The sequence below is a fragment of the Urocampus carinirostris genome, chromosome 3 (assembly GCF_059441175.1).
Source record: "Urocampus carinirostris isolate Australia breed hairy pipefish chromosome 3, RoL_Ucar_1.0, whole genome shotgun sequence".
Taxonomy (NCBI): domain Eukaryota; kingdom Metazoa; phylum Chordata; class Actinopteri; order Syngnathiformes; family Syngnathidae; genus Urocampus; species Urocampus carinirostris.
In genome coordinates, this window is record NC_142351.1 from 21,393,967 (window position 1) to 21,408,898 (window position 14,932).

At 41.4% G+C, this 14,932-nt stretch overlaps 1 protein-coding gene across 1 annotated transcript in view; it reads right to left on the bottom strand.

The window, feature by feature from the left end:
* Nucleotides 1–14,932, bottom strand: part of xdh (xanthine dehydrogenase) — a 42,521-nt gene that overhangs the window by 5,297 nt on the left and 22,292 nt on the right. Inside the window, exons 13-28 of the mRNA XM_088331008.1 lie at nucleotides 10,139–10,248; nucleotides 9,827–10,011; nucleotides 9,594–9,756; nucleotides 9,418–9,507; nucleotides 9,186–9,355; nucleotides 8,190–8,313; nucleotides 8,002–8,121; nucleotides 5,896–5,992; nucleotides 5,381–5,505; nucleotides 5,187–5,320; nucleotides 5,029–5,116; nucleotides 3,285–3,371; nucleotides 3,021–3,212; nucleotides 2,786–2,931; nucleotides 2,641–2,722; nucleotides 2,417–2,512 (exon numbers count right to left, since the gene is read on the bottom strand). Coding sequence (XP_088187134.1) covers nucleotides 2,417–2,512; nucleotides 2,641–2,722; nucleotides 2,786–2,931; nucleotides 3,021–3,212; nucleotides 3,285–3,371; nucleotides 5,029–5,116; nucleotides 5,187–5,320; nucleotides 5,381–5,505; nucleotides 5,896–5,992; nucleotides 8,002–8,121; nucleotides 8,190–8,313; nucleotides 9,186–9,355; nucleotides 9,418–9,507; nucleotides 9,594–9,756; nucleotides 9,827–10,011; nucleotides 10,139–10,248 — 2,009 coding nt within the window. The remainder of the gene's footprint in view (nucleotides 1–2,416; nucleotides 2,513–2,640; nucleotides 2,723–2,785; nucleotides 2,932–3,020; nucleotides 3,213–3,284; nucleotides 3,372–5,028; nucleotides 5,117–5,186; nucleotides 5,321–5,380; nucleotides 5,506–5,895; nucleotides 5,993–8,001; nucleotides 8,122–8,189; nucleotides 8,314–9,185; nucleotides 9,356–9,417; nucleotides 9,508–9,593; nucleotides 9,757–9,826; nucleotides 10,012–10,138; nucleotides 10,249–14,932) is intronic.

Below are 14,932 nucleotides of genomic sequence, written 5' to 3' on the forward strand. Positions count from 1 at the left end.
TTGCTAAAGTAGCTTTGAAGGGTCTGTTATTGCTCCCTCTGCTCTCTGTGTCATGATTACCGATATGCATCACCTGTGCCAGCTCCTTTGGCGCCAACTGCCTCGGACTCTGATTGGCTCTCTGTCCCTATTTATACCCCTTCCCATCTGTCCCCTTTTGTCTGTCCGTCGGCAAACATCAGTTTACACTAGGCAAGCCTTTTTCTACCCTGACTCCCACCTGTTTCTTGCTCCTGTCTGTCCCCCGGCTTCGACCCGTTTTTGATCCTGACCACGTTTACTCTCCCGTCCAGGCTTTCAACCTCTTTTTGTCCCCGACCACGTCTACTCTCCTTTCCTGGCTTACGACTCGCTTACGATCCCGACCGCATTTTTGCTCTCCTGTCCCAGCAACTGACCCGTTTTTCCGTTCCCGACACCGCCATCGCTCGTCACAGAAGATCCACTTCCGCGTCCAGAAACCACTGGATCGTGGGCGCAACCCTTTCTCCTTCTTCCAATAAAACTTTCTTTATTCTGAAGTAGCTTTGAAGGGTCTGTTATTGCTTCCTCTGCTCTCTGTGTCATGATTACCGATATGCATCACCTGTGCATCTTTCTTCCAATAAAACTTTCTTTATTCTGAAGTAGCTTTGAAGGGTCTGTTATTGCTTCCCCTTCTTTCTTTGTCATGATTACCGATATGCATCACCTGTGCCCGCTCCTTTGGCGCCAACTGCCTCGGAATTTGATTGGCTCTCTGTCCCTATTTATACCCCCTCCAATCTGTCCCCTTTTGTCTGTCCGTCTGCAAACCTCAGTTTACACTAGGCAAGCCTTTTTCGACCCTGACTCCCACCTGTTTCTTGCTCCTGTCTGTCCCCCGGCTTCGACCCGTTTTTGATCCTGACCACGTTTACTCTCCCGTCCAGGCTTTCAACCTCTTTTTGTCCCCGACCACGTCTACTCTCCTTTCCTGGCTTACGATCCCGACCGCATTTTTGCTCTCCTGTCCCAGCAACTGACCCGTTTTTCCGTTCCCGACACCGCCATCGCTCGTCACAGAAGATCCACTTCCGCGTCCAGAAACCACTGGATCGTGGGCGCAACCCTTTCTCCTTCTTCCAATAAAACTTTCTTTATTCTGAAGTAGCTTTGAAAGGTCTGTTATTGCTTCCTCTGCTGTCTGTGTCATGATTACCGATATGCATCACCTGTGCCCGCTCCTTTGGCGCCAACTGCCTCGGAATTTGATTGGCTCTCTGTCCCTATTTATACCCCCTCCAATCTGTCCCCTTTTGTCTGTCCGTCTGCAAACCTCAGTTTACACTAGGCAAGCCTTTTTCGACCCTGACTCCCACCTGTTTCTTGCTCCTGTCTGTCCCCCGGCTTCGACCCGTTTTTGATCCTGACCACGTTTACTCTCCCGTCCAGGCTTTCAACCTCTTTTTGTCCCCGACCACGTCTACTCTCCTTTCCTGGCTTACGATCCCGACCGCATTTTTGCTCTCCTGTCCCAGCAACTGACCCGTTTTTCCGTTCCCGACACCGCCATCGCTCGTCACAGAAGATCCACTTCCGCGTCCAGAAACCACTGGATCGTGGGCGCAACCCTTTCTCCTTCTTCCAATAAAACTTTCTTTATTCTGAAGTAGCTTTGAAAGGTCTGTTATTGCTTCCTCTGCTGTCTGTGTCATGATTACCGATATGCATCACCTGTGCCCGCTCCTTTGGCGCCAACTGCCTCTGAATTTGATTGGCTCTCTGTCCCTATTTATACCCCCTCCAATCTGTCCCCTTTTGTCTGTCCGTCTGCAAACCTCAGTTTACACTAGGCAAGCCTTTTTCGACCCAGACTCCCACCTGTTTTTTTGCTCCTGTCTGTCCCCCGGCTTCGACCTGTTTTTTATCCTGACCACATCTACTCTCTCGTCCTGGCTTTCGTCCTCTTTGTGTGCACGACCACGTCTACTCTCCTTTCCAGGCTTACGACCCCGACCACGTTTTTGCTCTACTGACCCGTTTTTCCGTTCCCGACACCGCCATCGCTCGTCACGGAAGATCCACTTCCGCGTTCAGAGCGACCCGCGTCCAGAAACCACTGTATCGTGGGCGCAACCTTTTCTCTTTCTTCCAATAAAACTTGTGAGAAACGCAACGCAAGTGGGTCCTGTCTCCGTTTTGGTCTTGACACTCTGGAGTTTTAATTGACAGAATTTGACAATTTTAAAATCCTTACCCTTTTATTCATATATTTTAAAGCCCAGAAAACGTATTGTAAATTTACCTACAGTGGACTTGTATTATTATACTGAAGGTCATTATGATTTCTAATGACCAATATTGCATTGCAGTGAATTTGTATCGTGAAATAACACAAGAAAACTACAATTTGTCACACCATGACATCTAGTCCTTTGACTGTCCCATGAACTACCTGGATCATCTTGGTGTGGAGTCCTTGTCCCATTTCTGTCCCACCATGAGTCAGCAATACCGACCCATCTGTGTAAATGTGAACAAGCGCGCCAGCCTGTGAACAACAGAAAAGTAGCAAAGCGAGCATTTATTTTTTGATACATTTTGTTATATTTTTTACTTCAGCCTAACCAAGATTTGACAATACATATTGTAACTGAATACCATGCAAATAGATCATACCTGGTTAAGAAAAGTCGCAGTGAAGCTTATGCCAAACTTTGTCGGTATGATGGCAAGGCCTCGCTTTGTCCACCGGTTCTGACTAATAAATGAACTTGTTTTAAGGCTACAACGTTTTAAATTATAACTCAAAGTTATCTTTTACCTGTTGTAGAGATCGATAGCTGCTCTCCTTTGCTGGTATTGTGAGCGTGACATGCATTCCTCCCAGCAGAGCTCCAAGGTGGACTGCTCCAGCACCTGATTGTAAGGTGTCAATTCACCTTGTTGGTATAGGTTTATACGCCGAACCTGTAATTTGCAGTGAGGTGATGGTAACAAGACTTCCTTCTTCCCACAACTCGTCCTTTTTTTTTTTTTTATTCCAAGAATCCACAGACCTCATCTGCCGGCCGGCCGAGACTCTGAGCCACGTCATTTATCCAGTTCTCAGCAACCATCATGCCTTGGGGACCTCCAAAGCCTCTGAAGGCTGTGTTAGATGGCAGATTGGTAAGGCACAAAAAGCCGCGACCACGCACGTTTGGAATGCTGTACGAGTTCTCCATGTGGAACAAAGCACGTTCCATGACCTGGAAGACAAAGCACGATTGAGGAAAACGCCCTTCGCAAATGCAGGAACATGCGGGATGAAGAATACTCACTGACTGAGAGAGATCACGGGAGTTTCCGACGTTGCTGTACAAAGATACATCCAGGGCGACCAACTTGCCACTCTTCAGAAAGCCCACCTTGAAAAAGAAAATGATAGTTTAAAGTGGAAGTCCACCCAAAATATTTCTTAACAGCACATTTGTTTTCTAGTATAAACCCGTCATTTTGAAGACTATTGTTAAAAATAGGTTAAGGATTCATACACAGTATGTATATTTATGTCAGGTAGTGGCTATTTGACTAATTGTGGCCTTGAGCAAATACATCAAACCTGTCCTGGGTTCATGTAATGACCACTCACGATTCAACTCTTTTTCGAAATTAAATCTTGATTGGTCGTTACCTTAGCCCTAAGTAACTGTGGTGTCATCGTGGCTTGACAGCAATTCTTAAAATGGCAGCCTCAAGAGATCCTTTTTCCTTTTTATTAATCATAGTATACCGTTTAGACTACTGGACAGTAACAGAACATCTTATTGTAAACATAATTTATTTGGACTGGATTACATTCTAAATATTGCCATATTGGGAATTTAATTTAACAAATATACATTTGTTTATTTGGCTGTTCAATTTTTGATATCAGTCTATTGACATCTGCTATGCAATAGTTTTCACAAAAAGCAATTTTTCCACCAAAAAGGCTTGAAGGCAGGGGTTGGCAAACTACGGCGGGAGGACCCCGTATGGCTCGTCAGGCTTTTTATTTTGGTCTGCTGAACAGGAAAGTAAAAAAATATGTACATTAAAACAAATACAAAAATGTTTGTTTTGGTGCCACTCTTTTCCCCTTTGTGGGCCCCTTCTCCAGATTTTTTTTTTTTATAAAACATTATGTACATGTCATTATTAATATTTTTGGGCGATATGTTTTTTTTTTTATTTAGAAAATGCCATGCAAAAAACAAATTCGTTTTCGAATACATCCTATCACTATGGCCCACTCATAGCGACGGATGTGCATTTTATATTGACAGATTCACATAATATCAAGTCTTTATTTTTTTTATATATATATATATATATATATATATATATATATATATATATATATATATAAACCATTGACGGACGATTTCGCTTTCGAAAAAGCAAAAACAAATAGTAAAGTTTTTTTTCACATAACAGCTGTGAGAAAAAATAGATATAAATTACACAAGTAATTTATATATATATATATAAATACAGATAAATACCTGTTGTCTTTATGAATTTCATTCTAAATTTTAATTTCTATGGCCTGTTAAGTGCGTTTTAAAAACAATTTTTTTGGACCATAATTCAAAAGCAGTGCATTAGTCAATTTTCATTGTATTTTTATTATTATTATTACTATCATTAATACTATTGTCATTACTTATATCAAATTCAAGGTATGCTTGTAGGGTGGCAAGAATTTTCACCCTATATTTTTAAAGTCAAGTCATGTTTATTTGGATTGCCCTTACTGACAAGGAGTCTCAAAGGGCTGGACAGTCCACATAATATTGCAAACTACAGACTATTATTGCACCATCCCCTGATTGAAAACCTACATGAGAGAAAGGAATAACTCAAAACCTCAGCATGAGGAAAATAAAGAAACCATGAAGTAATCACCCTTCCACGATAACAAGGCTGCAATGGAAGTTGCATTAACAAACAATAAAATTTAAAATAATTATTAAGTATAAAATAAAAAACACACAACAATTTCAGGTTTTTTTGTTATCTGCATAAACTGCTTTTTCTTACCTTATATTTTCCATAGAATGGGTGTCTTCCTCCGGTGATCAACATGTCTTCGTCTCTGTCCAACATGCACCTGACAGGCCGTTGGAGCCTGGTGCAAAAGCAAAAAGCTTGTCAGCATAAATGTACGAGTCAAAATGAGAAGTAACTGAATAAAGTACTTTTGTGCTGCTATAGAGACCACGGTAGATAGTAAGGTGGTCCGACTCTCTTTCCCTCCGAAGCCGCCGCCCATCCTTTTTACTCGTACTACCACCCTGTTGGAAGGGACGCCCAAGGCCTTGGCCACCAAGGTCTAACATGCAAACAATTAGAGCCTTGCATAAAATTCCATATTAACAAAATGTTTTTCTACCTGCGACTCAGAGGGATTCTGAGTGGAAATGAAAAGCTCCATTTCACCGTCTTCCCCTCGAGGGATGGCCACGGTCACGTTGGTTTCCAGGTAGAAATGTTCCTGACCCCCGATGTGCATCTCACCTGTCAGTCAGTCAGTATTATGATTATTTGGGGAAAGTATATCTGTATTCACCAGGTCGGTGGCCTTGGGGGTAGGCGCCTGCCCTGAGACTGGGAGATTGCTGGTTCGAGCCTCAGGTGGGTCATACCCAAGACTTACAACCACTACCTACTACCTCCCTGCTTGGTGCTTGGCATTAGGGGTTAGAATTGGGGGGTTTGGTCACCTAATGACTCCCAACGAGATGTTGCAACACATCAGCTGGGTTAAGCGAGGGGGGCTGCGACTCCCCTCCTCTGTATCAATCTCCCAGAAACAAGCAAAACTGTGAATGTGTTCTTCCCTCCCACAAGGGGGATATGGCTCCGGTATTTATAATAATAGATGTATTCACGGTGTGACAATCTCACCTTCCAGGATGTGGTCTGCCTGTTTAAATCCAGCCTCCAGGTCTCCCTTTTGAAGTGTTCTAATTGGCTGATAGAAGGACTGGGCGATAATAGCTTCCTGTTGAGCAGACCACATGCTATAAAATAGTGGCTCCTGTACCCTTTCTCAAAATTCGTGCCCCTTTAAAACGTTTTTTTATAGTTATTAAACAAATAACAGTTCAATATTGACTATTTTAGAACTTTGAGAGGGTGCTCGCTCAGAACCACGGGGTGGAGCTGAACCAGGTGCAGCCCCACCCACCAGGTGCAGCCCCGCCCACAGGTTGAATCCCTCCAAACAGAATTGATTTTTTTTTAATGAAAATGAACCACTAGGAGGCACTAAATATTAAAACTGTCCCTTTGGATCAGGCAGTATGTAAAATGTATTCCCTCTTAATGGTACGAAAAACTTTCAATCATAGCTGGAGGAATTTGGATTTCTTTTACAGTACATCGTGAAATCCCCACTCAAGTTGGCGCCATGTTTGTCTGCCACGCTGTGTCATGTATCACTGGCCCTCGCTTATACCAGACAACACAGTGCCATCTAGTGGTCAAATATTACATACAGTCCCTTTAGATCATTCATTTTGGATGGTCAAAACTTTTTAAAGGTCTTTTACCTTTAATAACAATGTCGTTATCTGCTACACAATTTTTTTTTTTTTTTATTGCAAAATCAAACTTAAAAACCACGAACAGAGAATTAAAAGCTAGACACTTGTTTTATATCAACACTATTACCCATAATGGCAACTCATCAAATTGAGAAAAGAGCATCTATAGAATATACGTGGGACACAGAGATGTCCAGTGGGCTCGACTCCACTAGTGGGCTGGGCTCCACTAGTGGGCTGGACTCCACTAGTGGGCTGGGCTCCACTAGTGAGCTGGGTTCCACTAGTGGGCTGGGCTCCACTAGTGGGCGGGGCTCCACTAGTGGGCGGGGCTCCACTAGTGGGCGGGGCTCCACTAGTGGGCGGGGCTCCACTAGTGGGCGGGGCTATGACTTGTTTGAGTCTAAAACGTGCTTATCGAGAATTTTACAAATACTTAATTTAATATGTCATCTCATCTCATCTCATCAGCTACACCGCTTATCCTCATTAGGGTCGCAGGGGGGCTGGAGCCCATCCCAGCCATCTCCGGGCAGTGGGCAGGGGACACCCTGAACTGGTTGCCAGCCAATCGCAGGGCACACAGGGACAGACAACTCATTCGCTCATTCACACCTAGGGACAATTTGGACCGGCCAATTCACCTGAAATGCATGTTTTTGGAACATGGGAGGAAACCGGAGTGCCCGGAGGAAACCCATGCAAGCACGGGGAGAACATACAAACTCCGCACAGGAAGTCTGGAGCTGTATTTGAACCCACGACAGGTTCCCATGACATGAACTGTGCCGCACAAGCGCTAACCACTGCGCCGCCGTGCTGCCCTAATTTAATATGTGTGCTTATTAAACATTTAATCTGTCTGTTAAATGATAATGAAACACCCTCATGTGCCTTTTTTCACTCTTAGCTCTTTCCTCTTAAATATACAGTCGACTCTTTCATAAGACCAGTTTTCCAAAAACAAAATACAATCTGGCATTGGGTGCTTCTTAATGTGCCACTTTTTCAGTCAATCACAAGGAGGATTCCTGTCATTTTATCTCAATTTATGTCAAATATTTATTTTCTTGCATCAGTTTAATTTTACCGCACTGTAGGAAACAGCGTTACACCACGCTGGTTTTCGAGTACTCCTGACTCAATTCTTCAATTTTAAAACTGTGGGGGCAGAAAAAGCCACACCACAAAAAAATGTAAAAAATTATAGTTCAGGAGATAGCGTGCTCGTCTGGGGATCAAGAGATCGCAGGTTCGAATCCCGGCTCCTCCGTATTACACGTTGAAGTGTTCTTGGGTAAGAACTGAAGCAGGTTGGCGCCTTGCATGGCTGCACGACCGCTATTGGTGTGTGAGTGTTTGTGATTGGGTAAATGTGAAGCACATTGCAAAGCGCTTTGGGAAGTCTTCATTGACTTGAAAAGCGCTATATAAATGCAAATCATTTCATTTCAAGTGTTCTAACCTGTATGGTGACAATCGGCTGCAACTCCTCATACTGGATTTTAACTGCTTTAGCAGCTCGCTGGGCATGAAGTTGCGTGTCAGCCACAACAGCGCCAATGACTTGACCTGCACATGTCACCTATATGGACAAGTGACACCTGAACATCCATATGCCTCACAGTAACAACTCACACATCTGAAGCCTACCAGTTTATCGGCAAGGACGGTTTCATCATGCCATATTCCGGTTGTGTTGCTGCCGGGAATGTCGCCAGCAAAGAGACAGCAAATAAAGCCCGGCGAATTCTCGGCTGCAGAGGGGTCAATGGAACTGGGACACATTGAGCAACATACATGTTGTGAAGGGTTGATATAGTGTTGGCAATATTACCCAAATATTTTGCGTATTTTTTTTTTAACCAAAACAAGAACAATCAAATTTGGAGGGGTTTATTTTAAAAAATCATAAAGACAGTTTATTTTTAGTCTTATTTCCAAGAAAACCAATTTTTGGGGAGGGGGTGGCATTCCAGGTTATTTGAAACAGTTACATATTTCTAGGGGCTTGTGTTAAATTAGAACACCAAGTTTTGGGGTTGTTTTGGAACATATGACCCATTTTTAAAATTGTATTCAAGATATAATTATACTTTTTTTCTACCAACAAAAATAAATTGGGGTTAGGGTAGTTGTTTGAAACAAAATGCAAAAACTTTGGGCCGACACTCTAATGAAGAGTGTAATATTTGACTGCTAGATGTTGCTGTATTGTGTGTTGTGCAACTAAAAAGGAGTACTAAAAAGCACAACGAAGCATGCAAACTACAGAGACTCAAAGTCAACAAACTGGTCAATTTCTATTTTTTTTTTGGCCCAGCCTTTCACAAGGTTTTTTTTCTTTTGCGGGTACCTGCAGCAGCAAGATGCTGGATCATCATGTCGGCTCCCTCTAGGTTAACCTCATTTTATGTAGAATGAAACAAATTTCTCGACTGACGAGTTTTTAAAAAATGCAGGTTCATACAACATGATCTAGTTTGTGTGTTTTTGCTTATCATTTATACCAATATTACTTGAATGAATATTTATACAACTATAAGGCGCTAAATAATACATAATACCCCTTTAAAACAAATGACACATTTGTTTCAGTTTATTTAAAAAAAAAAACAGTTTACATCTGAAATTTGCATGCAGACTTACATGATACGAGCATGCGCCTTGGTGCTGATCACGAGCCCCAGGTACACCTCGTTCTCAAACAGCGGAATATCATCGCAGTACACCGCCTCGCCCGTCGACTGCTTCAGAGCAGAGAGGTGCATCATGGGATGACCCAGCACATCATCTTTCTGCTGAGCCTTCGACACGTCCTACAGGTGAAAGCATCCATTTAGTTTTTGCCTTGTGAATATATGCCAGGTGTTGCTCTTACCTGAAAAATTTGAACGCTGGTTGGTGTCTCCTGATGGTAAATCTCCGTTGCACTCAGGTAATCAGAGCTGACCTCTTCCACATCCAAACCCTATTCAACCAGCAAGCTGAATATTAATCTTATGAAGAAGTTTGGCAGGACAGTTCTGCATTGCACAGATATGAGAAATTGATTACCTCTTCTCTGAGATTCTGCAATACTGTCAGGTAGAACTTATAGAATAAGCTGAGGCTAAGAGTTCGCCGGTAAGTCACCATGCCCCCTGGCGCAGAGGGATCGAGAATCAACTCCTCTGCCAATGAGACGCAAGCTTCTTCCAGCAACTTCTCTCCCCAGCATCTGGATCACAGCAAAAGTGGTTCCTTCTCTGTTCCTTCGTTTTTAAATTTCTACTCTTTGTGTGCATTACCTTCCCAAAAGTTTATTTGCAGTATTTTTTGCTAGCACTGTGGTCTTTGCCATGCCACCATAGCTCAGCCTAAGATCCTCCACAATGCTTGTACCAGGGGTGAATGTAACACTCATCGCTGTCGTGACAATGCTGATGTCATCCTCTCGGCGAGGTGACTGTTTGAAGGCTGAGAAAAATTGATTCTAAAAGTGACAAACAGAAATGTACGACACTTTGTTTTTCTTACTTATATTACTCATTGTGTTTTTGAAAATGTTGACTGTATATTCAGGGTGAACGAAAGTGGTTAGCTGTGGTGATCCGTCTAACCTTCTTGCTAAAAGGAATCTCAATGGACAGCAGGATTTCCTGCGGTCGCAGCACAGTCTTCCTGTAATCCACAAAGAAACTGTCGTCCATCTGAACCACACGACTGCCATCTGATGAGCCAGAAGAGAGAGCAAACAGACAGTTGAGCGCAGTATGCACTTTTTTTTGTGACCAAGAAAAAAACGAAAATTAACAAACACCCTGTCCGTTAGCACGTCATTCTGCTCATTTGTGTTTATTCCTTTGAAAGGTAACCCCTTGAAATGCAGCTCACCAGGCTGTACTTTCCCAAGACACACCACAGAAAATGAAATGGTTCACCTACGACCCCAGTGGTTAAGAATCTAACTAACTAACCAACCATATATATATATATATATATATATATATATATATCATCTCATCTCATCTCAGCTCTCATCTCATCAGCTGCACCGCTTATCCTCAGTAGGATCGCGGGGATGCTGGAGCCCATCCCAGCAATCATCGGGCAGTGGGCAGGGGACACCCTGGACTGGTTGACAGCCAATCGCAGGGCACACGGGGACATACAGGACTGTCTCAGAAAATTAGAATATTGTGATAAAGTTCTTTATTTTCTGTAATGCAATTAAAAAAACAAAAATGTCATACATTCTGGATTCATTACACATCAACTGAACTATTTCAAGCCTTTTATTATTTGAATATTGCTGATTTTGGCTTACAGCTGAAAAAAACTCAAAAATCCTATCTCAAAATATTAGAATACTTCCTCAGACCAAGTAAAAAAATAATTTTATAACAGCAAAACTAAATCAAACATTTGAAAATGTCCATTGATGCACTCAGTACTTGGTTGGGAATCCTTTTGCACGGATTACTGCATCAATCCGGCGTGGCATGGAGGCAATCAGCCTGTGGCATTGCTGAGGTGTTATTGATGCCCAGGATGCTTCGATAGCGGCATTCAGCTCATTTGCATTTGTAGGTCTGGTGTCTTTCATCTTCTTCTTAACTATACCCCACAAATTCTAGATGGGGTTCAGGTCAGGGGAATTAGCAGGCCAATCAAGGACAGTGATGCCATGGTCAGTGCACCAGTTACTGGTGGTTTTGGCACTGTGGGCAGGTGCCAGATCATGCTGGAAAATGAAATCCTCATCTCCATAGAGCTTTTCAGCAGATGGAAGCATGTAGTGCTCTAAAATCTCTTGGTACACAGTTGCATTTACTCTGGACTTGATGAAACACAGTGGACCAACACCAGCAGCTGACATGGCTCCCCAAACCATTGCTGACTGTGGGAACTTCACACTGGATTTCAAGCAACTTGGATTTTGCTCCTCTCCAGCCTTTCTCCAGACTCTGGCGCCTTGACTTCCAAATGAAATGCAAAACTTGCTTTCGTCTGAAAAGAGGACTCTGCAACTGTCCAGTGCTTCTTCTCCATAGCCCAAGTCAGACGCTTCTTCCGTTGTCTTGAGTTCAGAAGTGGCTTGACCATGGGAATACGGCTATTGTAGCCCATTTCCCGGACACGTCTGTGAACTGTGGCTTTTGATACCTGGACTCCAGCTTCAGCCCACTGTCTTGAAGCTCCCCCAAATTCTGGAAGCGGCTCTTCTTCACAATTTTGTTAAGGCTGCGGTCATCTCTCTTGGTTGTGCAGCGTTTCCGGCCACATTTTTCCCTTCCAACAGACTTTTTGTGGATATGCTTTGAAACTGCACTCTGTGAACAGCCTGCTCTTTGAGAAATTTCTTTTTGTGTCTTACCCTGTTAGGATTGTATAATTATATTTATCCTACAGTTGATATTTAAAATGTTATATGTGTTCTCAGCCATTTTGAAGAGTTCTCAGCCTGTAAATTACTTTCCAAGGCCATGAGTTGTGTTTTGATATACAGACTGTGTTTTGTTCTCACATACTAACAGATGTACCCTGACCTGGAATGACCTCTTCATGCACTGTGTTTTGTTCTCACATACCAACGGATGTAGCCTGACCTGGAATGACCTCTTCATGCCATAACTCAAGATTGTTTTTCACCAAAGAGCCGTGAGAAGAAGGAAATGAAGTCTCTCCCAAAACAAAAGGAAACCAGGCTTTCCAAAGAAGACTGATTAACTCTACGTAGCAAAAGTTAGAATACAGTCTCCTTTGTTAGATAGAATCCCCGCCCCTCAGTAAAGAGACTCATGTATTACAGGGCAAAAAACATAATAAAAAGAAGGAGATTCGGAGATTTCTTCAGAACCCAGCTAGCGAGCAAGCGAGGCGGAGATTCGTAACAGCTCGATCTCCGGGGCTCTCAATATGATGATTAATAAAGTAACTAATTCTAAATAACCGATTCTCTATGTCTTCTTTTATTACAGAGCGTTTTATTAAAAATGTTGGGGATATGAACCTAACATTTAATTGGTCCTTCGAAACCGGATTCCAAGATACCAGACGATTCCAGGACGCGAGAGGAAAATCCAGCAAAGACTGTGGCCACAGCATAAAGACCCTTTTTCCGGGACTGGACCTTCCCTCGCGGGCTGGGATCTGACGGTTGACGGAAAGCCAAGGACTTAGAGAATCGTGAGTAAAATTTATTCGTAACATTGTGTGCATGTAGATAACCGGTAAAAGAAATTGACTCGCGAGCGAGCGCGGGGGGTAGATTCTTAAGGTTTAAGGATCCCCCGTCGAAAAGATTAAGAATTCTCTGTAGAAAAGGAAAATCTTAACAGAGACAAAGTTTAAGAATCCTCCGTTGAAAAAGAAATTACGGGGGGCAGATTCTTAACAGAAAAACCCTGACAATTCTAGACTCTATCAGGTAAATAGTTTTCAGACAGTTAAAATTCCGCGGGAGGTGTGGACTCCCCTAACCCAGTGCTTTGAAGTTAGTTAAATTTCACAAGGATGTGCGGAGTCCTCTGTCAACTGAAAATAAGTGGAAAAAGAACAAGCGATGTAAGAACGTGATCACGATAAAAAACAAGACGTCTGTGTGATTGAGAAAGAGCGAATGAAATATAAAGTTGCCCCTGGGCAATTGTATTTATATAAAAAATAATAATAACAATAATAATAAATACTCGATGAACTCATAGGTGAAGAGTCATTTATAGGGAAGACCCGACCGCAATCGAGCCTCTGTGTTACTGGATAAAAGTGAGAAATTTGGGAAAAATATAAATGAGCTATTTAGATGCGTTAAATCAAAATAATGCCAGAATAATACCGAAAAAGATAAAATATTCCTGTTTTCAGTTCAAAAAATTGGTAAAAAAGGACTGGGAAGAATAGGAAAAATCTAATTGAGTGAATTGAAATACACTAATTTGAGATAAGGGCATTTTTATACCAAAAAATATTGAAAAAATTGTTTATAAATACTTTTTTTTCTCTTTCAATTAAAATGGAAAAAATGGATTGAGTGAAATTCAAATGAGTAAGATAACTCATAAATAAATAGATGCCATTTTCACATTAAATAGGTGAAGCTAAAATAGTAGATTTAATTGGTTTAAAGAAAAAAAAAAAAAAAAAAAAGGAGAGAGAAACATAAAGGGGAAAGTTAATTAAATATTAAGAGAGATAATTTGGTGAAAATTAAGTGAGACTAACCTTAATACAATAGATTGGAAAAAAAACCTTACTTTTTCAACATTGAACTGTTTTAAATCTAGAGTAAGTAAATGGGTAGAGTGGAGCACATTATAGAGTGCTTTTGAAGATCTTCATTGACTTGAAATGCGTTGTTTAGATGCAAACCATTTGCGATTTATGGCATTACCTTTGTGGAACTACCGTAATGTATCCTAAAAAGGAGGATAACGAATATACAGGGCCATATAGTGAACCGCGTCGATTAATGGCTGCTGCCTCTTTACTGAGGAAGGAAGAGCAGGCACACAGTAATACGCCTCGCTCCACGCCGCCCCCACAATATGCCAAATATCATTCACATGCGCTAATACCCCCCAGGCCATTTACCCACTTCCGAGGAGAAGCCGTGAAGAGGGTAGGGTTTTACCGCCCGATTCTCAATGGCTAAAAGGCCAAGTGGACCCCCTTATTGACAGAGTAAAACATAGATATAGATAACGAGAAACTGATTAATCCTGAGTAGGTCAGATCATGGGTCATAGCACGGCCTTGGCAGTGATTAATTAAAAAGGGAGTTATTTTTCTGGGTTGAATAATGGTTTTAAATCTAGAAGGGGGATTCACACGTGACACCGAGCAAGCTGTGAATAATTAAAAAAAAAAAAAGAGGTGAATATGAGGACGCAGGAATTAAGTGGACACTAAATTGAGGAGAAGATAAAGTTATAGTGAAACAATATTTACACAGAAATATTTGCATGTAAGATGTTACATACAGTTGAGATTTGTGTAATATGCATTTGGTGAAAAATAGTCAAAACATGTGACAGTAATTTTATAGATAAGCTATAAAAATAAAAGAAAATTATATAAAGGATGAAAATCTATTTGAAGGCAAATGAACATAGACATAACATATTGTTTTGCTTTAGAACAAGAAATGAGAGAATTGCAAAGTATTACAATAATAAATTTGACTACAAAAATACTGTAGTGATACAAAAACTACACTATTTTGTTGCCATAATGAGAAATATTATAGACTAAAAAAAAAAAAATATATATATATATATATATATATATATATATATATATATATATATATATATATATATATATATATATATATATATATATATATATATATATATATATATATTAGTGAACTATCGTGAAAACACTGCAAAGGAAGGAAACGTTTGATTTTA